Here is a 25198-nt window from a genome sequence, read left to right as displayed (position 1 = left end):
TGAGACTGTACCTGACAGGTGGGAGGAGTAAGACATGTGAAAAGATGTTGCTCAGCTTAATTATGTGTGTTGAAAGTTTGAGGTTTTTCACAACGTGATCAAAAAACACACAAACCCTGATTTTAGATTTACTTTCGTCACAAGAGATTAAAAGTTTTGGACAGACAAACACTGAACTGTGCAGCCAGTTTTTCATGTAACTATTAACTTCTTTTTCTCTTTATCTTGAACTGAGTTCAACAAATGTCGTCTGGTCAACGTTGATGTTAAATCAACAGTTATTTCAAAAACACATTTTCAACTTTTACCTTTTACACTTTACTTCAGCAAACACAGAAAGAGGTGAAAGACGGTTGACAACAAACAAAGGATCATTTTATTTTATCTCATTCAGATATGATTTCTATCTCCTAATGGTCAGTATGAACAGGAGGAATGATTACATCAAGAACAACATGTTTCAATGTTCATTTGGGCTCCTGACTGTTGTTTTAAGACACACTTAAAAAAATCGAGAAGCTGTCCTTTAAGCAGCTGGTGAAATAGTGACTTTCAGATTTATAAATAGAAATCAATCAATAAATCAATAAATATAAAAGATCCTGAAATGAACTCAAAACACTGTTAGCCTGGAAGGAAATTCATCTAAAAACGGATGATTAGAGATCAGGGAGGCAGAGTGATGCAGCCAAACAGAGGATATAACTTTAGACTTTTCCAATGTGGACATGACAGAATAAGTCTAATGGAGCCTGAAGCATCAATACTGTTGCTATGGTTACCTGCAGTGTAATATACCTTTAGAAAATTGGTTAAACTGTAAACAGAGGTGTGTTCATAGTAACACACAGTCACAGAAAGAAATTAAACTCTTCAATTGACACAATCAATTAATTTATCTACATTTCAAATACAACAATCCTTTTCCTCTTCCTGTCTGAAAGTGCTGTGCTTTATTGAGAATAGTTTCATCAAAACAGATTTTCATTGGTAGCTTTAAACCAAATGATGTATTTTTTTCAGCTGATTTAAGGTCACTGAATCTGTAACATCAAACTTCACCGTGTTGCAGCTGTAAAGACGAGCAGTTCGAACATCTGCAGTGACTACATCGTCTGTTGCCATGGCGTCTGAACTAGGTGGGATGGGTGATGTTTAACGGGGTTTTGTGTAGGAAGGCATCAGTGGTGCGTCGGCGGCGTCTTTCCTCATAATTATGGATTTTACTGACAAGTCTGAATGTCATGTTTCAGCAGCGGCGTGTAAATGCCTCACAGCGAGGAGAGAAACAAATCCATAGCTGAGGTCAATGCTGTGGTACATCTGTATAATCACAAGACCTCAAACTGCTGCTTTTATTCTCAGGTTCAATTGTGTTGCTTTTCACTCTGGTTTCCACTCCAGTCCAGTTAGGCCACAAACAGGGGCGGACAAATGTGGAGGGGGGGGGGGGCCAATGAGTGGGACTTCTTTTTTTGTTCCATTTTAACATTTTTTTCATTCCACTAGAGTAGCTTTGCATGACTCACAGTTCAAAAAACTCCTTATTTATCTCATACTGGCCCTTAATGCAGTCCCTCAGTTCAGCCTCTGTCTCTAACAGGCAGTTTTAGCTCCTGTCTCTTTAAGGTCCCCCTCCCGGTGAGCCCACTCTGTTCTGATTGGCCTGCCTTCTAAAAGCCTGCCGAGGGGAGAGTCGTGTTAAGTTACCGCCGATGCAAACCCAACATTTCCTGCTTTACTGCTTGGATTATTATAAGCAGTAGATAGATATTAAAGATATTAGAAGCTTTTAAATGACTAAATAACAGGAGACCTTTATTGTGAAGAATTTACAGGAAATGAAATGTGTTCCTCACTGAATTAGCGGAGCTTTGTTAGCGGTGCTAAAAACCAGTCGACACAACAACATGTTGAGATATTTGGATCAGGGAGGAATAATACAAGTAGAAACAGCCACAGTGATGATGATGTTTGATGAAGAGCTGCAGACGACTAGCACACCTCCAACAGGCAAACAACTCATTTTTACTTTTACTTGGAGTCATGGCTTGGCGTGTCTACCCCCAAAACAATGGAAATATGCAGTAATGTTAGCGGAGCAGAGCAGGGAACTGGTGTCACCAGCCAACTTCGGCTCAGGCCGAAAGTAGAAAAAAAACGTTGGAAACTGAGCGTCTCATATCTCATGTTCATGTAAACAAGTACAACAATCAATCTTAATGTGTCAACTTGTGCTTTGAGGAAATGTGAGGGGCATTTTTTACCATTTTGGACATTTTTTTTTTTAGACTAAATGTTTAATTGAGAAAATCATTAGTTGCAGTGCTGGTGGTGAGCAGTAAACTCAAACTCCGGGCTTGAAAAAGTCCTTTCTTCCTCTTCTGTTTATTCAAAACTAACCACAGATATAAAACACACCACATCCTGTGTGTCCAGAAAGATCTGCCAGATAGAGCAACAGATGGAAAATCTTTATTAACTGTAAAAAGGTTGTTATTCCTCTGCTGAATCGGCAGGTAGGACCTCCACTCAGAGCTGCCTTTACACTAAATGCAGGAAAAACTATAACCCACTTGTTAAAAATTACCATCAGACTTTTTATCCTTTTTAGAGGAGAGTCAGTGCTCTACATCTGATCACAGCGGGAGCAGCGAAAAGAAACTGCTCTGATTCATAAAAGCTGCACAGAAAAAAAGCTCTTCTTAACTTATAATAATGCTTCTAAAAAGGTTTTAAATTAATATTTTTATGGTTCTGATTCACCAGAATGTTTAATATCACTTTGTGCTGGCAGCTGCAGACATATTTTCAAACTGAGCAGGTACTTGATGATGTAACATAACTTAAAATGAATCCAGTAAAAACAACACATGGCTCAACACCTCTCGTCAGCTGGTTGACTGTTCTTTGTCCTTGTTCTGCCTACGTGAAGCAGCATTACTCTGAATTCTCTAAACAGTGTTCAGGACCTTTATGTACCTCAGTAACAGAAAAAAAAACAGCTTTTAAGTTCTAATTTCCTGTTTTCCTCAGTTAATACAAACTCAACACTTCTCCATGTAGTGTTCATTTTGTCAGCTATTCTTTTTAATTTGTCCTGCATCAAACTAACGTCCTCGTTAGTTTTTTATCATATTTATCAACCTCATCCTTCTTTTTTAAGTCAAGCTTTAGTTGACTAAACGTCTGGACATTTTAGTCTCATCTAAGTCAAAGAAAACTGTTATTATTTCAGTTTTATTCAATGAAAACTTGATGTTTTAGTCTCTTTTAGCCATCCGATTGTGTTGAACATTTCAGTCAATCTAGTCGAACCAAAAACGTCTTCAAATGTCTTGTTTTGTCTAATCAACAAGAAATCATGTAAATCCTCATTAGAGAAGCTGAAACCAGCAAATATATGGACATTTTCTCTTATAAAATGACTAAAATGATTATTTATTCATCAAAATAGTTGGCAATTCATTATCTGCCGATCAACTAATCAATTAATCAGCTAACTGTTGAAGCTCTACTGTCAGCAACAAGTCCACATGTAACTGAAATGATCCTGATATTATAGATATTTCACAGATTCTGTATCTGTGTTGAGCTTAAACTCACTGGTTGACTTTCTGTTTGTTCACTATAATAAAACATTTGGAGCAGACTGTCGGGTTTAATCTATAGAAAGTGAACATTTCATCCTGATAATCATGATTTCCTCCGTCTCTTCCTCACTGAGCCGCCGTCTGCCTGCTGTGAAGGATGTCGCGCTACAGAGTCTTACTTTGTGTTCTTGAAGATAACGGGGATTACAGTCCACAGGAAGATTAAAGTGTGTCAGCGTTCAGCTGCCCTCGATACAGGAAACAGCACACAGACAGGAAGTACAGCTCTCGTTAGAGTCAAGACCTTTTCAGACGTGAAGTACCTAATTTTTCTGGCTTCACCTGTGTGTTAAACTGATGCTTTTTGTCATTCAGACACACAAGACTTTTACATTAATGTTCGTTACAGCTTTATTCAGACATGACGGGACATTTACAAGAAAGAGACACTAATGTTTGCACGACATTTAGTGAGCAGCACAGAGTTAAAAATGTTATAAAAGGAAAAAGACAGTTCCTAGTAGCATCACTGATGGATTTTAAAACCTATTTTGCTGTTTAAGTCTTGATGAATGATGAAAATGTCTTTCTCATACCAGTTTCATCATTTAACATTATTAGAGAGCAAATTCTGTAGAGTCGGTTAATTATTACAATTAGTCCACTGACTGGAAATTAATCACCAACTACTGATTTATTCTTTTAATCATCTTTCAGGCAACAATATCAAACATTCAGTTCAGCTTCTCACTTGTGAGGATTTTATGTTTTTTTTTTGTCATATTTGTTAGTAAACTCTTCAAAAATCTTCAGGTTTTGGACTGTTGGTTGAATGAAATGAGCAGTTTGACTACATTAAAATGATTATGAGCACTTTTCACTATTTTATGACATTTGGAAGACAATAAAATGTATCAATTATTCAAGAGAAAATTATGAGAAGATTAATAGATAATTAAAACAGTCGTTAGTTGCAGCTTCTGCCTGTTTTATAAAGTCAAAGCGCTGCATGACCAGACGTTCAGTTTCATCACTGTTGGCTCAACTGCTGCATGTAAAGCTGGATATTCATTTATTCATTCACGCAGCTGTTATGAATGAAAACATAAAATACAGAGAACTGATCAGATTGTCCTCGTTGCATCGCTATAAACTGATCTGATATGAGAAGAATCTCCTCAACAACTTCATATAATTGAACTATTTTTATTTTCTTTGTGGATAAGAGATGAAGAGATAATAAATGATGTATTTAATCTCAAAAGTGTCAAAAATGTTTAAGGTCTGATCTTATGTAAAAGGGCGTTTATTCAGACATGAAGCCGACATGTTGAACTACCTTCAGATTAATGTAAAGGGCTGCATGTCTGAAGAAAGATACTATATATACTACTGTTATACTGTAAATAATACTGTTATACTGTAAATAATACTGTTATACTGTGCATAATACCGTTATACTGTATATAATACCGTTATACTGTATATAATACCGTTATACTGTGTATACTACTGTTATACTGTATATAATACCGTTATACTGTGTATACTACTGTTATACTGTAAATAATACTGTTATACTGTATGTAATACCGTTATACTGTATATAATACCGTTATACTGTGTATAATACCGTTATACTGTGTATAATACCGTTATACTGTATATAATACCGTTATACCGTATATAATACTGTTATACTGTATATACTACTTATGCTCTTAACGTCTCTGTTTTATCTGTGTTTATTTCATATTTTGAGGCTCTAAGTTTCCAGAGTCGGGATGAAGATAAAGGCCATAACTTGCAGAATGAGGAATTATTGAGGTAGATTTGATTTCTGTATAAAATCGATATCCACTGCTGTGTATTCCCACACATTATAAACCACTGAGGAGCTGCTGCTGCTGCTGCTGCTGCTGCAGTCGGTATCTTCACCTCCATCCTGCTGGACGGGCAGCGTGGGACGACACGCAGCCGAGCAGCTCATCACAAAGAACAAATCACTACAGTGACTAATATGATCTATAAATCTTCAACAGCTGCTGCTTCATCATCCAAGACGTTTTGGTGGAAGATGTTTGGAGTTTGGAGAATTCCTGTCAGGTAGATGAACAGTCAGTAACTGTTCATCTACCTGACTGGTGTGTGATTATTACACCAGTAAATAAATGTTTTATGATGTGACAACTCTGTGGTCGTCAGGGTTTAAAAAAAACTATGTTGACTCTCACTTAGAAACCAGAAACTAACCGTGATGAAGTCTGGACGGACGATGGAAGAGACATCAAAACTTGTTCTCCTTCTTTGAGTCATAACTCAAATATGAACACAAAGACATGAAACACAGATTTATAGATTTAATATGATTTATGCTTCCCGAGGATACCATTATATCTGATGTGCATCGAAAATAAACATCCATAAATCTGCTTAGAAACCACAGAAACTCTCCGACTCTCCTTATAACTGCAGAACTTACCTGAGAACCATCATGTTTTAAAGTTTGAGAAAGTTGTGTTACACTGCAAACAGGAGCTGCTAACAGCTGATTCAGCAGACTTTTAATGGAGACAGTTTGCCAAAATGTGAATAAATATCGGCAAAAAAAGCATCTCAAGTGCTAAATCACTGAATTGATGGCAACGTTATGGGAACTCCCCAAATCAAAGTAAGAGAGGGAGCAAAGAATATTAACAGGAGTGAAAACATCCATTAATATGAACCTTTTTCATGCTGCACTATCAATATTTATTAGGGACTAAGCCCAAAAGGCAGAGGACTACTGTAAAACAGTAGTCCTCACCTAAGGGCGAGGACCCTATTGTTTTTCGTGTTTGTTTGTTTGTTTGTTTGTTTGTTTGTTTGTTTGTTTCTTTATTATTATGCCACTTAAACCCTAAATTTGATCCCCTAAACATGCTCAAAAACTCACCAAATTTGGCACACACATCAGGTCTGGTGAAAAACTTGATAAAATGTAAAAATGAACCCCTAAAGTGCCAAAATGTGCTCTCTAGCACCACCTATGTAACAAAAATGGCCGCCACGGCCCGTAGGAATGTCGTAGAGAGATCAAACCAAAACTCAATTATTTCACTCATCAAGACCTACGAATCATATGCTGACACCCCTGACCTAAATCCAACAGGAAGTCCACAATCAGCCTTTCAAAATAAGACTTTGCCCCAATTTTGGACCCCAAACAAACGCTATCTCTTCCAAGGGCATTAATGTTATCGGCTTCAAACTTTAATAGATGACTTATGACACTGTGCTGAAAAAAAGTTGTTAAAAACTCGAACGGTTTGGATTTTTATAAGCCCTGAAAGTTGCAGTGCCACATCACCCTTGCAATGTAAAACAATGGGGAGGCAATCTATGGGCATGAACTTTGTGTCAAACAGAGCCTTCTGATGTCTAAACTATAAGTCTGACCACTTTCAAACCTGTATCAATGGATTCGCCACGAAATTTTCTACTAAAAAATGATTTTTAATGTAAGATTTGGCCAAAGTCATGGGATTTATGAGGAGATTTCACAAGAAGCGTACTCTAAAATCCTCCTCTCCAACTGCTCCTGGTGATGTCACTCCCTCAGTGCTGTGAAACATTCCGCAATACACACTCATTATAAAATCACAGGAGGAGCAAGAAAAGACTTTAAAACTCACACTCTAATATCTCAAAAACAATAAAAGATAGAAAAAACATGTAAATTCAAGATTTGTAGGTCAAAGTCTCGTGACTCATTTAAAGTTCAAATGAAGTCTGTATCTAAAACTATGTGGAAGCAGTAAATGTTCAAAAAGATGTGGGTTCGCTCACACTCTCCATTCAAATCAAACTTTGACCAGGTCATGTGGGTTAAAAGTCTTTACTTTTCTAAAAATAGACTTGATGAAAATTAGAAAAATAATTTGTTTTACACACAAACTCATCAAGAGTTTTCAATTTACTAATTGAAATTCAAGTGAATGGGCCCAAAACAGACATGTCTCACCCTGCAGAAAATTCTCATCCTGTCAATCAGTCTTTCAAAATAAAAGCACACCACACTTGTAAGAAATATCCCTCATTTTTAAAAAGCAAAATGATCTGATCCCGACGGGCCAGAGTGCGAGGTCCCGACCAACGCTGCTTGCAGCTTTAATTATGATTGATGCTCAGAATCTCCTTTATCCATTCAAATTTGTCCTGTGTTGAAAACCAGTTGACATACTGACAAAAAACTCAATTATCGCAATATCAAATTGTTCCGGGGAGTGTTGGTTTGTCTGATTGGGGGCTACAGTGTCAGACTTTGAGAGCCCTGCTCTATAATAACATGTCTGCACTGTACACTGTATTACCATTGCAACAACCATTAGCTGTTTCCAACAGGTTTCATGTCTCTGCAGGCTGGTTTTCATTGAGTGAATCTCAAGATTGACTGTATGATTTGGACGCTGGTCAGCAGCGATTTATAGTACGTGTCATCTGCTGGAAATGAGCTAAAACATCAAAATTTGACTTTTAAATGTGAGTTTCTTTTAAACTTCAACAGCAGAGGTCACACGGTTGCTGTTTTCACTTCATAATACAGTCACTCCAGCCTCTGTAACCTCATTTAACCACCTTCCAAACCCCCTAATACCACCACCTCAAACCACATAATATGCCTGATGACTTCGTATGACCCCCCTCGCCGAAGCCGCATTAGCATTGCGGCAAACGGCTGCAATATTTTGGGACACAAAGAAGAGTCCTGTGGGAGGGGGGGATTTCCCGCCGTCTAAATCTGGAGCAGCGAGGGGATTATTCTTCCGGGGAGCCGGAGAGGAGGAGATGAAGAGACGGAAAGATGAGAGGGAGAGCGTGGAGGGGAGGATAAGCTGCTGGGCGAGGGGGCAGACGGAGGGCTAGTGGGGGTCGGGGGGGGGGGCAGGTCTGGCTGATACACTCAGAGAGCTCAGTCTTTGCTCTCGGGGACGAACTGTCACATCCACAATACCATTTCACTGATAAGGCTTTCGGTAGGAGCTGCCGATGGCCAATAAGCATTTAATCAGAAACAAGCAGTAAACAGCTTTTAAGTTGATGTGTTGAACTTGTTAGCAAACAGTTGCTTTTATTTCCACATCCAGCAGTTACGGAGCAACATTATCATTCATTTGGAGTCGTGTTTCTGTCCACCTGGTGAATGTGAGTCCAATATTCACTCTCTTTTAGCTCTGTTTTTACTCTCCACCAACTCCTGAGGGAGCTGCTTAATGCTCCACTATGTTCACCAGCTTGTCTACAGCTAACTGTGTCTGTTTTGCTGAGCTGGTAGTGTACAGCAGCCCAAAACGACGCTATGAGACGCTGAGAGTGAACCGGAACAGTAAAGTTGCAGCCGGACAGATAATCAATGAGCTGAAACTCACTATAAAGCTCCGTAAAGCCGAGAGGAGCTGCAGAGTCTCTGATAATTCTCTGTAGGTTCATCACTACGAGACACAACTCTTTGGTACATTTTTTATAATGCTGTCTTGGACGCGCACCACATGTTTTCCATCACATGCTCACAATCCAGGCACGCTACATACAAGGAAAAAGGACTGAAGAAGGGATAAAAAGATCAGTAGTGTAGGTGTCTGGTTAGTTATCAGGTAATCAATAGTCACACCCATCCAGACTGTAAACACCACCTTCTATCTGCTCCGTTTCTTTATAACTGACCTCTTGCTGATCCCAGCTGGTCCATCTGTTCAGCACAACATTACATCCAACTCGGCTCCTCCAACAATAATCTGGGTGTTATGATTGATGAGAAACTAACTCTCACAAGTAAATTCATGTCAGGTGTTCCAGTGTAACTAAGGAAGCCCCATCAGGAGGATTATGGCTAAAATAACATCATAATTGCTGTTATTAAGTTAGGGGTTAGGGGTTAGGGGTTAGGGGTTAGGGGTTAGGCATATTGACCTCTCACTGAAAGGGCAAAGGTCAGACTACTGTACACCATCATGTGTTAGTAGTTTGCTGTACAGCCAACATACATCACATCAGTGCACCATGGAAACAAAACCTTCATCAAAACAGATGCTAGGTCACCATGGCAACCTGAGATCCCTGTTTGCTAGAGCAGAGAGAGAGAGAGAGAACTGTACAGATGCAGCTGAATGACATGAAAACTACAGATGTCATTTGAATCTTTAAGTTTAACATGTTGGAGAGTTTGAGATGTTAAAGTAGAGAAAGAAAGCTCATACACTTTCACTTCTCTACTTGTGCTTTAGTGAGTATTTCTGACGGTGTGTGTGTGTGTGTGTGTGTGTGTGTGGGACTGAATCAACATAGACTACAGTGTGTATGTTCATGGTGATGAAGGAACACGTCACCCAGTGCAGCGTTGTGGTTGTTTTAATAGTTTTTGGACGACGATCGCTCGACAACGTTGGAGCACAAACTAAATCAGATTTAGCTTGTAGTGTAAAAAGACTCTAATATGTCATTCAGTGTTAACTGAGTTACAATAAGTCCAATTATGAGCTTAAGAAGAGAACGCTGGCCTCGGTTAAGGCGTTTAAATGACAGTTGGATTTATTGCAGAATGGCTTTTATGTGGTTTTTATTGAATTATCTGAGTCGAGTTAAATGACAGACGCAGTACGTCTCCCGACAGTCTCTAGTTTCCCTGGAGGTGTTTTCCATCACGCAGGGAACCACAGAGGTATAAAATATTAAGATTATCATGAGGAGGATGAAAACAAAGCTCATCACCATGTCGCTTCCCTTCTTTCTTCATTTCTATTTTGCAAAAAAAAAAAAAAGAGATTTGGCACATCCGGGCTTCCCACACCGCCGCCGCCACTGCTGCTGCTGGCATCACGATGACGCCAGACTCCACCGCTCTGCCTTTACAATGGAGGAGAAAAGACGAACGGAAAGGAAAGGAGGAGGAGGAGGAGGAGGAGGAGGAGGAGGAGGAAGGGAGGGAGGTGTAAATGAGACAGAGGATGATGGGGAGGAAGTCTTCTGATATGATGCCCAGAGGAAAAGAGATCAAGCCGGAGTCAGAGATGGGAAGAGAGAAGAAGAAGAAGGGAAGAACAGGGAATAACGGCGGAGCCCGAGTGACAAAGCCGCTTGCCCTCTCGCTTCTTCTTCTTCCCCCTCGGGGAGAGTCGACGACAAGCTCTGAAGACGACGAGACTTTAATTAGAACAACATAAAGAGCCGAGAGGAAGAGGAGGAGGAGGAAGAATAAAGAAACGGAAGAAGCTTCATCTGTTTCTACAAAAGGAAAAAACCACCTCGAGTCAGTTCTCATAGTTAGATAGTAACTAAACTAACTGCAACAATTAACAATTATTATACTAATTATACTATTTTGATAATTAAATCATTGTTATTTATTAAAGCAAATGTTTTGATTTAACGCTCAGGTATGACAATTTCTTTGACGTACCTGAGCGTTAGATAGAACTGATAGTGAATATGGAACCACTGACTCTCCCACTCCACTATTCTCTGACATTTTATTTTATTCCATTAATTGAGAAAATAATCAGCAGATGAACTGATTATGAAAACAGTTGCAGCCCGAAACTAAACCCTTGAATCATCCTCATCACAAACATCCACAATAAATATCATGGGAACCTGTAACGTAGCTGTTGAGTTCATAATAACTTGTATCTTAACAATGTCAGACAAATAACATGAAGATTTGGAGGCTTGAACTGGTTTTGACGGGCTGTGACAGGAGTTGAGACCTGACATGAACGACTCGGACTTTCCCAAATAACTTGAGACTTAACGTGTCTCGAAGAACTTAGAATCTGCTGATACATCAGAGAGCAAAACATCACCTGAGAGCTCTTCATATATCTCCTCCAGAGGAAGATGATCCTCTCGTCTGGCTCTGTTATTCATGGACCGGAGCCTCGACCCCCTCGGGAACTGGAGGAAATTGGCTGTTTTTTGGTCGTACTGGAGGTTTAGTGCAGAGCCGCGGTAAGAAACAGAGATTTATGAGTATCAGACTCTGGCTGGCTGCAGAGGTAAACACAAGACTTTACCTTCATATCTGCTCCGCCGAGGATGAAGGAGGATAAGAAGAGGAATGAAGACTCTTCCTCAGGGAACATTTATGTTTTGTCTCATTTTTACTGTACACACTGTTCTCAATACATGAACATCAAATAAATAACAGGAAAGAGGAAATAAACTCCACATGTAAAGACCAGTTCAGACGGTAAGATGGTTTCTTAAACTAAACAGCCACGTTTAAAGAAAAATTCTAATTTTTTTTAACCAAAATTTTTCAACAACACTATTTTATAGGAGAGCAAGAGTTCCTCAGTGACATATAATAATAATAATAATAATAATAATAATAATAATAATAATAATAATAAGAGGAAGACAAACAAGCCGAGCAACGAGCCAGAAGTCAGACGAAAACAACAGAAATCCTCCTCAACTCTGTAACCGATTGTATAAAATAAATTAAAAACTACACTTAAAATATTAATTATTATATTAATAAGTTTCAGCCTCATGTTACCTGTAGAAGAACATGTCCAGGTTGGCTGAAACCAAGCGGCAACCTCCGGGGCTGTAAAATGAAGCCAGAAACTGCAGTTCCTTGAACGACCACTTGAGGCTCTAAAAGCGAGTCAATCCCCATAGACCCCCATAGACCTCCATAGACCCCCATGTTAAAATGTCCAACTTTACAGCAGAAATAAACATGTTTACAGTCTGGTACAAACAACGGTTTTGGTCTCTGTAGCTAATTTCCTCTTTCATGACAACTGTACGGGGGGTGAATGTTTTTATAACTCACCCGTTTAAATTTCATTAAGCCGTAAAGTTCTGCATAATGAAGGACATGGCTGCTTTGAGTGACAGGTCCGCCAGCTGCTAAGTGGCTTGTTTCAGCCGTTCGGCCCGCCTCTTTGCCCATTTTTGATTGGCTGGGAGTTAGGCAGCGTCACGCACTGCCAAGATGGCGACGGCCGGAGCGGCTCGCTTTGAGCTTCAAAACTGCTCTTCAGAAACCAACGGGTGACGTCACAGCGACTACGTCCATATTTTTATACAGTCTATGGCCGAAACTAACGATTATTTCATTTATTTATTAATCTACTTAATTGATCGACGAATCGTTTTGTCTTTAAAATGTCAGGAAATAGTGAGAATGCCTCTTATATTATCCTTAAAATCAAATGTAGCATCTTTAAATAGCTTGTTTTACAGTTATCAGTTTATTATCACATTAGACAAAGAAACGCAGCAAAACCTCAGGAGTGAGAAGCAGATGTTTGAACGATTAGTCAATCAACTAATCGATTAATTGACTAATCGTTGCAGCTCTCGTATCCAGTACAGAACCACACAACCAGGTTTATAAATTGAAAAAGAAAAAAAAACCATTTGGATTTTTATGTTCTGTTTAAGTATCGTAAGAGAAAAAGAGAGAAATGTGTGTTTGAACTTTCCTCCTTGACTCTGAGCAGAAACCTGCTGCTGTTATTATCCAATATTATCACCGTCATTATCTCTTCTCATAAACACCCTCATTAAATCAATCTAATTTCAGCACCCAGTGTACCAACACACACACACACACACACACACGCACACACACACACACACACACACACACACACACACACACACACACACACACACACACACACACACACACACACACACAGGAATTCACTGGGTGTGTTTGTGTTTTTCCCAGATTCCACCTACGCTTGACACTTATAATGGTGTGTGTGTGTGTGTGTGTGTGTGTGTGTGTGTGTGTGTGTGTGTGTGTGTGTGTGTGTGTGTGTGTGTGTGTGTGACTCCCACTACTTCACAGTGTTTTACCTCCAACATGATGGAGGTCAAAGGTCATAAAGGCCAGAAGATGATGATGATGATGATGATGATGTTGTGTTACATTATCTACAAGCTCTGGCAGCAGAATAAACAAAAAAAAAAATCACCTCATGTTTTGGTCTTTTAGATGCAAATGATGGAAGTTTGCAGTAAACAGTTCAAAGATAAATAATAATGTTGAATTAAGTCGTTTTAAAGTATTTTTATTAATAAATGTCTGGAGGGAAACATTTAAAGATGTTTTGGTAGCGCAGAGTTGCAGTAATCTGATAATAAAAATGTTCCAATGTCTCATTTTGATGATGTTGTTTACGTGACCTCGTTAAAATACGATAATTATAATAAATATAAAAATAAAATACAGCCGACGTTAAGTACAAGTACAGATATGCCAACATCAGATTTTCACAATAATTGTGGCCATAAATATCACAGTAAACTGTATTATGACGATAATCATCAAATATGCCTCTAATACGACTATTAGAGCTCCGATATAGTTCAATTACTTTAAACTATAATCAGCTTGGATTGAATCAGACTCAACAAACTGAACAATCAACACTAAAAACACTAAAAACACTAAAAACACTAAAAACAAACAAGCCAGTTGGTTGTTTACAGTTTAAATGTCTTTAGATGCAGCTCAATGACAAACTTCTCTGGAGTCATTAATATTTAATATTTGAATTAAGAAATAACTTATTTTAGTCACACTTATTATTAAAGAAGTACAAAATATCAAATCCTAATCGCAGCTGAATGGAGGATTATTACACATGTGGTTGTAAAACATAAAGTTATTCATCTATTACTGTTTGTAGCAATAATAAATGTCCATTTCTCTATTTTCCATGTTTTCTGCTGTAAGTTAAACAACCACTAATTGTGTTTTTACCCACAAACTTATGAAGGAGGGTCAATACTGACACTAACGAGCACTAATGAAGGACGCTGCTGATTACACACTGATCAGATGTTTGTGTGCTGCCTTCAGGTCAAAGCTTTACAAAAAAAAAAGAAAGAAAGAAAGAAAGAAGGAAAGAAAGCTCTCGTCTTTCCAGCCACGTCGACTTTAACCTCCTCTGGATGGAACGAACCTTCAGAAAAACCACAGCAGAGATGCAGGTCAAACTGGGAATCAGGTCATCTGTCTGTCTGAATCAGTCGTCAGTGTCGCAGCGGTTTTGGAGAGTCTGACCGCCGCCGCTGCTGCTGCTGCTGCTGCTGCTGCTGCTGCTGCTGCTGTGATTCCCTTCAAGACATCCTGCCAACTAACACTAAATGTCAAATCAGATCCGCGACCTTCCAGACGACCCCGCCGGGCGCCGCGAGCGGGACATGATTCACAACCGCAAAGACGTGTCGCCTTACGAGCGCCGTTATCCAGAGACGCGCTGGCGGAGAGCGTTACAGACTCTCTTTAGTTTTGTTTTATTCTAATTAAATATGAGTCATGTCTGTTTCCTCTGATGTTTTATGAGTCTTTATGGTTTTATGCTTCTCTGGTAAAGTTCAATTATTCAAAAGCAACAAAGAGTTAATGGGTCAAATATTTGACTGTTTTTAGAACAGGAGATGCATCTCTGTGTGAGACGCATTCTTTAACATTGGTGCCAATATGATAATAATAAGAATACAAAATGTTTTATTATATTTCCCTTTTTTTCATTTGACAAAACGTCTCAGTGCATCACAGGACAAGAACTTTGAGTTTGAGTGTTATTTTTAGTTATTTTTCTTGAGATTTCTACACAAATCAGACGTGCGAGAAGACTTGTATAAACTGAAACTTCTGCACTCTGATTGGCTGGAAGGTTTGGATGAACTTTTAGTTACCGGGCAGTAAAACCAGACACCTGTTACGCAGGTATTTGCATTTCTAAATCAACGCACCAGTGTCAAACTGTAGGTAACGATCAGCATCAGAGAGGCTTAACTGACAACAACAAAGACAAGCAAAGAAAGATGAAACGTGAATCTGGACGTCTAAATCGGTAGGAGGAGGAAAAGAGAGGAGATGCAACCACACCTGAACAGAAAATAAAGAGATGAGGAGCGTCTGTGTCGTCTCTTCTGCTTTTAGTTAACGAGTCAACCTGAAGAAGCTGGATGTGAAACACACCGTTCACTCCAGGAATAACTTTCTCTACTCTCAAGCATAAACTTCTGATCTGTTTTGACCCTGCTATCATTACCAGATATCAGTATCAGCTGCAGTACTGCGCTATCAGTCAGGCTGCGGTGTAACCTGTAGTGTTTTTGTGTGTGTGTGTGTGTGTGTGTGTGTGTGTGTGTGCAGGGCCCGGTTCACGTCAGGCTGAAGGGGGGAGAGTGTGTTCATGTCAGGGAGAAATCTTGGCCGACTGCCTGGTGAAACAAAGCCTGGTTACGGCGCTGAGGCGTGGCTCGGAGTGGCATTCACGTCCAACCGCTCTGAAAAACAAGCAGGTGTGCATGCCATTCCTTATAGGGCAGCTTCACACCGACAGACAAAAAAAAAAAAAAAAGACAAGGAGGAAGAGTGTGAAAGAAGACGAAGGAACGAGCTGGGTCACAGAAACCCGGGCCGGGCTGCAGGCTGCAGTAACACTTGTCATGCGTGTAACTTCAGCCTCCAGCTGCATTATTCAGACACAAAGCACTGGAGAGGTGCTGCTCCCAACATACACATCAAAGTCTCTGTGAGGAGCAGGGTGTTATGGGTAGTCGCAGAGGAGCGGACGCCTGCAAACTTCGACATCAAGCGAGTTCATTGACAGTTTCTGTTCCTTTTGGAGCATAAAAAGAAGCAGACATGTAAACGTCTGTGAGCGACCTCCAGGGAAACGTGAGATTGAAACGTTAGTTTGAAGATGTTTTCTGCAGAGACGTGACGCTGTGTGCAGCTGCGTTATCTCACTTGTACTATAAGATAGAATGAGCTTCATAATTAAAACGTTTTAATTGGGAGCCTGTCGGTGTTGCAGATGTTTCTTAATTCTAATTGACAGGTTGTGTTAACATGAGAAGAAGTCTGGAAGGATGTATCATGTGGTTCTGATATCACCAACATGACGGCAGAACAGTCAGCTGTCACAACTAAAATCCGCTCCGATCCGAGTGTGAACGAGACGCACACGGCAGAACACTAAGAAGAAGGAAGCTGGAGACTGCTAAGTACGGCAACACCACTTGGTCAAACTATTAACATACAAGATTAAATAATTCTGCCAGTTACTGCGAGTTATTTTGTTTATGAATCAATCGATAAATATCACTATATTGACAAAGTGTCTGTTCTGTATCATTGTATCAGTTTGTTTCTTCATTACAGGTTTTAGGTTTCTCCAGTAACAACAGACACCTTAAACCAAAATGCACAATAGACGAACACTTACCAAATTTCAACCAAACAGAACAGAACTCGTGTGTGATACTCCCCAAACTGGTAACCAGGTAGGCAAACCAAGTGCCTACAAACAAATTGACAAACCCCCCCATCATCACAGGAGGTAGCAAAAACAAAAGCAGGCCAAATTACCACAGAGGCTACATTTCATCTTACCAAAGCGGTTCATTTGATCCTGGACGAGCCCCCAATATGTCACAACCCGGCTCAAGGCTGGACATAGGAGGGGAGACCACACATGAGTTATAACTAAAAATAGATTTATTGTACATAACTTAAAGATAAATGAAACTTAAAATGAAGCTTAAATGGAAGCTGGAGGCAGTCCAGGTGAGCTGAATCCTCCTGACGACACCCGACTCCGCCCACCAGGCTCCTGCAGGTAAGAGTCTGTTCGGAGAGCGTCGTCACACTGTCCAGGTCGTCTCCTCTGAGGACATCATGCTGACTCAGCTGGAATATCTCCATCATGTTTCCTCTATATGCTTTCAAGCTTCTAAACAATGCACGTAATGATCATGACGAGCACAAACCATGCACACTTCCTCTGGTTGGAGTTGGCGGTGAGAGAACGGGTACATTTACAGGCTAGTTTCAGTTGTTCGGCTCTATTGTGTCACATGCAGACACCGTTTCTGTCTCCTGCAGAATAAACAGACAAATAAGCGGTGACACTAACTACCCACTAACTATGTGTAATGTCTGTGCAGAGCTGCAGAAGCTGTACAAACACTGTGAACAAGCAGATATGAATTAATCCTCTGCACACAAACGTTACAAAGACACATGACGATGAGCAGCAGAGCCACGAGCAGATGAGCACATCTGTCTGCCTCTCTGCGAGGGGAAAATATCACTTAATTAGTGAAGGAAATGGGCTGCGAGAACAAGGCAGCGGAAAGATAAGAGCGGGAGAATTACTCGCCGCTCCGGCGGTGATGATGATGATGATGATGCACGTGCTGCAGAGGCGTCACATCACATCCTTCGCTGTGCATTTACAGCCAAACACATGTACCACGACTGTCACATTAAAACTGACCTTCTACACAAAGCGGCTGGTGTGTGTGTGTGTGTTTTGCACTTCAGAGCTGCAACGATTAGTTGACTGACAGAAAATAAAGTGTGAACTAATTTGATGATCTAATTATTGTTTCAGTCTTTTTTTTTTTAAATCAAAAATGACCCAAATTTGCTGGTTGCAGCTTCTCAAATGTGAGAATTTGAATTTCTCACTATTTTCTGACATTTATAAAGATAAAGTGATTCATTGATTCATTCAGAAAACCATCAGCAGATTAACTGATAATGAAAATGATCATTAGTTGCAGTTCCACACACGTACATGAGCCTTTACGCCATAACTATACGTGCGCTCTTACACCCCGGTGGAGGTGATATCAGCTAGTTAAAGCTTATCAGAGTGTCTCTGTTACCAAAAAGTAGTAACCAAACATGGCGTCTGTGGTGTATTTACTGCCCAGAATAAAGAAAAAAGAAAAGCCAGAACATGTGATGTGAGATTTTTGAGTCACTCGTTGAGGACAGATGGAGACTTCCTGTCTGAATGAAGAGGAGACAAAGTTCAGCTGGAGCTTCGTCAAACTCATCAGCATCATTGTTTTGAGTGGAAGTGAGCCAGAAAGAAACAGGTCAGCGTTTTCTTCTTGTTCAGACAATACAACATCCTCTGTCCTTAGACAATCAAATCAGGAAAAACTCACAAAAAAAACCCCTCAGGAAGAAGAGGAGGAGGAGGAGGAGGAGGAGGAGGAGGAGGAGGAGGGATCCCTCTTCCAGGACACTCTAAAAAAATCTTAAAAACATAGTAATAACTGTAAAAGTGCACAACGGTTGAACTGTTACCGTCCAGTGTGTTTAATCACAGGTACATCAGCACTGAGCATCTTCCAGTCGACTCTCAGTCAAACCTCACTGAATAAATGAAGATGAACAGATCAACCAACAAAAACTGTTTTCATGCGACAAAGAGAAGCAGCAAATCTTCACGATCAAGAAGCTGGAAACGATGAATGTTGATTCATTTTCTGTTGATCGACTAATCAATTAATGGATTAGTTGTTTCAGTTCTGACAAAAAAGCTGTGTGGAAACTTTACTAATTAAGTTTTAGAAGGACTGTGTGGAGCGACGACTGCGACGGCCTTCGTTTTAAAATGCATTTATTGTGAAGTGTGAGCAGGAAGCGTTGGTGTGATATCGGCAGCTTTACGTCTCCATCCATCCTCTCGTCGGCGTGTTGGTGTTCGGCCGGCCGTCGTCCTCTCGGTGGTGTATTTATAGCCGAGGCCGGAGAGGAAGGAAGCCGAGCGGCAAACATCCTTCTGAGCTGCAGCGCTGTGACCGTGTGACCCGCTAACAGAGCTCACGCATGACTTCACCTCGACGTCACGTCCCAGCAGCCCCCCGGGAACAAAAAATGCTTTTATATTTGGGTGTAATTGACCGACAGTAATGCCCATAAAGATGGTTATTTGGAGATTTAACCAGAGTTCACCAGAGTGTTCAGGGAGAGCTGGTCATCTGTTATGATACACACACAAAAATAAGGGTTTTTAAAGGGTTTGTTGGGCCAAAGAAAAGAATAAATCATGAATAGGTAGAGCAATGAAGCCTAATGCTGAGCTCTACTGCTGCCTAATGCTGAGCTCTACTGCTGCCTGATTCTGAGCTCTACTGCTGCCTAATAATGAGCTCTACTGCTGCCAGATACTGAGCTCTACTGCTGCCAGATACTGAGCTCTACTGCTGCCTGATTCTGAGCTCTAATGCTGCCTGATAATGAGCTCTACTGCTGCCTGATAATGAGCTCTAATGCTGCCTGATAATGAGCTCTACTGCTGCCAGATACTGAGCTCTACTGCTGCCTGATAATGAGCTCTACTGCTGCCTAATAATGAGCTCTACTGCCGCAGATACTGTGCTCTACTGTTGCCAAATACTGAGCTCTACTGCTGCCTAATAATGAGCTCTACTGCCGCAGATACTGAGCTCTACTGTTGCCTGATAATGAGCTCTACTACCGCCAGAAACTGAACTCTATTGCCACCTGATAATGAGCTCTATTGCTGCCAGATACTGAGCTCTACTGCTGCCAGATACTGAGCTCTACTGCCCCCTAATAATGAGCTCTATTGCCGCCAGATACTGAGCTCTGCTGCTGCCAGATACTGAGCTCTACTGCCTCCTAATAATAAGCTCTACTGCTGCAGATACTGAGCTCTACTGCTGCCTAATAATGAGCTCTACTGTTGCCAGATACTGAGCTCTACTGCTGCCTGATAATGAGCTCTACTTCCGCAGATACTGAGCCCTACTGCCACCTAATAATGAGCTCTACTGCCACCTAATAATGAGCTCTACTGCCGCAGATACTGAGCTCTACTGCCACCTAATAATGAGCTCTACTGCCATCTAATAATGAGCTCTACTGCCGCCTAATAATGAGCTCTACTGCCGCAGATACTGAGCTCTGCTGCTGCCAGATACTGAGCTCTACTGCCACCTAATAATGAGCTCTACTGCCACCTAATAATGAGCTCTGCTGCTGCCAGATACTGAGCTCTCCTGCCATCTAATAATGAGCTCTACTGCCACAGATACTGAGCTCTACTGCCACCTAATAATGAGCTCTACTGCCACCTAATAATGAGCTCTACTGCTGCCAGATAGTGAGCTCTACTGCCATCTAATAATGAAGTTATTTTAAACATCAATAAGTCTGATTAGTGACATTGATGTCAGCCTACAATCATATATGAGCATGTATGCACCTCCTCCCCTCTCTTCAGGAAACGTTCTACACAGAAGACTTTGTTTTCGTATAACACACACTGAGTAATCTCTCCCATCTTGTGTGCCAGCTTCCTCTGTTTCCTCTTCCTCTTCCCTGCAGAGGATTACCTCAGAGGAAGTGACAGTGACATGCAGTCCGTCTGCAGCGGAGCATTCAAACAACACGGCTGCAGAACAAATGGATTTGCAGCTGAAATTGGTTTCCAGCACCATCAGCTGCAGGAGGAGGAGGAGGATGAGGAGATGGAGGAGGAAGAAGAGGAGGAGGGGTTGTCAGCTCCGTCCCGCTCTGATCGGCTCGGAGCTCAATGGGAAGGAAAATTAAAAATCAAGGAGTACAAGAGAGCAGCAGTTTCACAATGTATCTGCTCTGTGGAGCTCGTCTCCCATCTTCTGTAATACAAAACAGCTCAAACAGCCAGAAGACGCTGCGCTGTGATTGGCTGGGACGTTGTAATGAAGGTAAATGGTGCACAAATGCCACATAGAGCCACACGTCATTACCTCACAGGAAGTGATTTCCTTTATGGATGTACTGTCATCACACCACAGGTCGGCTGATGACTCTAACTTATGTAATATAACAGACAGAGAGCTTGAATGCACACAGAGCAGAAGCATCTGATTGGTCGAACACTCTGCAACACCTGCACTGGGTTTGGAGGGACAAGTTTCTGAGCGACGTCATCAGTGAGCAGGGGACAAAAAACAAACCAGAATGACTGAGAACTTATGAGAAGATCAAGATGTAAAGTTGTTTTTGTGCTGGAGGGAAAAAACGTTCATTTATCTCCAGAAGTTGGATGATTTTACACTGAAACTGCAGGAAGAAACATTTGTCTTAAGTTCAGACAGTTTGTGTTTAAGGCTGTTTAATGACACTGTCAGACTCTGTGATCAATACTTTGGTGATCACTTCGACGTGTAGTTTCAGTGTTTCTGTGTAATCTGAAGGCTTCAGATGGAAAATGCTTCACGTTGTTACATTTAGAACTTTTCAGAGAAAAAAAGCCCAACAGTTGTGCAGAGTCATGATCCTGTAGCTGATCAATAATACTGATTAAATCCTGTATTGACAGTTTCTTATGTTTGAATCTTTGCCTATATTCACTCAGCCCAATTTCATGCTAGCGCTTATATTTTTTCCTTTTTTTTATGCTAATGATGAAAAATGCTAACATTACTTTTTTTATGTTTAATGATAACGTTTTCTTAACTTTGAATCATAATGTTATTTAAAATTTTAATGATAATGTTATTTTTTATGTTACTGTTACTTCTATATTTTTTAAGCTAACGTTATTACGTTACAGCCAACTTTGTGTATTCTGTGTTAGTGTGACACATAGGATGTTTATATCTAATTGCCCACATACTCACATGTGTTATTTTATATATGTATGCACTTTATTGTTGCATGTTTACAGACACCCCCCATTCAATTTCAAGCATTTCTAATTTGAGTATAAAAGGCAGGTATATGCCTGCAGGTATATAAGCTGCAGGTTTGCGCTGCGTTCTTCAGTTAGCGGTTAACACCTGAACCAGTAAAGCCACTGAGGACCAGCCGACTCACTATCATGTTTTCCATTTATTCTTTCAGGTGGGTAAATGTCACATAAGCATTGATACAGTTTGTCAGTAACGAAAGTTCTCTATTTGTGTGCCGTTATGCTTTGTAGCATATGTTGTTTGTAGTTTTTAGAGGTGTTTGTACTAGCTTGGTATGTGCAGGGTTTAATGTTGGAGTGTTCTGTAGTGTATATTTTCTTTGTTTTTATTTGTTTTCTCCTAACGGTTAACAGAATGTAGACAGAGCCAGAGCCCGCAGAGCCAGTTTACTGTTGCCATGGTAACCAGGCAGCTTACAGGTTATTATATGTCATCTGACTATACAGCAAGGAATCCTTGTCTATCTGTATGTATGTATGTCCTTTGCGTATCACGGGAACTGTTCGTCTGATCTACTTCATACCTGGCAGGTGTATTGCTGAGGACCAAAGGGAGTGCAGTGTAGAATTTGGTGCAATTCGGACGCACGACATGATCAGTATTAATAAACTTTGAATAAACAAGCGATCAGTGAGCCGCTCAACTCTGCCGCAGTGGGGCGGGGCTTCTGGGCTCTGCGACTGTGTGAGCGACAGACAGACAGCGGTGGAAAACTTTCTCTGAGAGAAAGACCGTGAATGACAGAAATACAACGTTGTTTTCTGATTGTTTCACAGCGGTTACGTTCTACAGCACAAATAAACAACCATCAAACACTCAACAGATTTACTGCACAGAAAGACACTCCAAGTTTCTGTTTCATTTTCCTCCTCTGCAGTTCTCCTTTTCAATCATTCATCACATCCAACTAATGCAGCAGTAAATACAAAGAACGACAGAACAAACCTGTGAGAGAGAGAGACTGAGAGAGAGAGTGGTGGAAAGCTCTCTCTGAAACAGAAACCCTGTGATTGAGATAAATGACTGACCAGTCAGAGGTCTGCAGTGTTTTCACAACACCTTTTAGTATCAGCTCAGCTCCACAAAGAGAAAAGTAGACAGCGAAAACAGCTTTTAATCAAGAACGGACAGACTCTGAGGCTGCTTCCAACTGGCATTTCAAAACCAGTATCTCTCATAAGCACAAATCTTCTGAGCAAATATACCCACTCGAATGATCCCAACTGAAGCCACAGAAAATAAACGTCCTAAGAGCCCAATATGATTGATCCGCTTTATTATGTTATGTATTTTCTTTTTAAATGCAGCCGTCATGACATCATGGAAACATGTTTTCTACTCCTCTGCTGCCCACACTGCCTTGATTTTGTCACTAATTTAGATGTTGGTGGTAAATAAGCCAAAATAAGTTTATCTATTCACATAAGAACCACTATTAATATCCTGTAAAATATACTCTGATAATGTGTCTGTATTACAGTTCCATCACATCGTTCTGCAAAAATAAATCTAGATCAACATAAACCAGATAATTCTCATTTTGTTAATTCTCTACAGCTGTTCGTTAGGTAGATTTAATCATGGCTACAGGATGGTCCTTCTCAAAATCAGGTACATTTTATGTGATTAGTGGTGTTTTATAAGCGGCTCTCTGAACCAGGTTAACTGTCCTGCAGAGACTGACAGGAAAACACTGGACACCGTCAGCAGACCGCCTCCAGTTGGCTCCTAAAATGAAGTTACAGCTGATACAACAGCAGACCCAACATTTCGTGACTCAACCAGATCACGCAGTACATCACTGTGAGTCCATTATCGGACAGATCACAACGACTGACGTGCAGTCTGACATTTAGGTGTGTGTGTGGGGGGTGGGGGGCATCATGTCAGTCTCTGAGCTCTGGGTGGTCCAGGCACTCTTGTTCTTCTAAATAAATTCTTGGTTAAGGAGAAATTAAGTGATGCCGGGAAAAAAAAACCCCAAACCAAAATCAGGCACTTACTGATAGCCGCAAACGGATTTGTCCGATAATGGATCTAATAGCTTGTATACAGGGTTTTCTGCGCTGCACAGGTAACCGATAAGCGACGTAGCTTGGCTTAGTTTTATTAATTATACAAATATAAGCTAACATCATATTATCATACAACAACCGACATTCACCACACAACAAAAGTGGAAACACTGAAATCTCAACCACATCTAACCTGGTTAGCAAGTAGCCCGATATGAGCTCAGTCAACACAACATCACGCAAACATGCCTGTAAATATTTGGCATTTCTACGTCTTCTTACTTGACATTAAACCAACAGACCTCAGGAAGACTATTCAACACCTTTTCTGGAACCATTCAGGCCTTCCCTTAAATTCGGCATCTAATAATTAGCAAATCAGCTTATATGTCAATAACATTTTACATTTCAGTATAAATGTGCGTCATATTCAGCGTACAGACAAACACATCACAGGAGACGGCAGCAAATAGTGTAAAGCATCCCCCAAAAGTACCAATGTTACTGAAAGACGTGTTTTTTAGAGGAAAACACCAATGCCGAATTTTAAAAATGATCTTTTCCTTTCAAAATAAGTTGTATTTCTCACTTTATCTGGCACATATATTCGCCGATAAGCGATGACATAATGAATTTCCACATTTTTCAGTGCGGTTTGGCGCAGCGTTTTCCCCCGTTGGAGACCAAAGAAACCCTCCGTGATTGCTTACCTGCAGCTCGGCCCGCTCCACCTCCCACTGCGCCCTCTCCACCTCGAAGCGGGCCCACTCATGCTGGAGAAAGTGTAAAATCCCCGGGATGCTGTACTGAGCCCTGGCCGCCTCTCCGCCGCCGACGTCGCCAGTCTGCGGAGCTTTAATATTCCCACCGCCGGGTAGGAAGACACCGGGGCCCGCCTGCTCGTCCATGGCCGGACCGGTGCAGCTCTGGCTCGGGTCCGCTGCTCTCAACCGTGTCGGTGAAATATCCTCAGGAAGGAAATATAGTCCATCAACAGTCCGACTGCTGTCTGAACCAGCTGTCAGACGGTCAGACAACCGTCCAGCTACCGGAAACAACAGATAC

The 25198-nt window shown here is 40.8% G+C and overlaps 1 protein-coding gene across 2 annotated transcripts in view; it reads right to left on the bottom strand.

The window, feature by feature from the left end:
* The window catches only part of strn (striatin, calmodulin binding protein), a 63580-nt gene extending 38382 nt beyond the window's left edge, over nucleotides 1-25198 (bottom strand). The window contains exon 1 of one of the 2 annotated variants that reach the window (XM_042390567.1): nucleotides 24844-25198. In XM_042390567.1, the coding sequence (XP_042246501.1) occupies nucleotides 24844-25041 (198 nt within the window). In that variant the 5' untranslated portion in view covers nucleotides 25042-25198. The remainder of the gene's footprint in view (nucleotides 1-24843) is intronic. The other variant, XM_042390559.1, reaches the window with a different exon arrangement.

The sequence above is a fragment of the Thunnus maccoyii genome, chromosome 2 (genome assembly GCF_910596095.1).
Source record: "Thunnus maccoyii chromosome 2, fThuMac1.1, whole genome shotgun sequence".
NCBI lineage: Eukaryota > Metazoa > Chordata > Actinopteri > Scombriformes > Scombridae > Thunnus > Thunnus maccoyii.
Note: the sequence above shows the minus strand (reverse complement) of the source record. Positions and strands in the feature narration are given on the sequence as shown.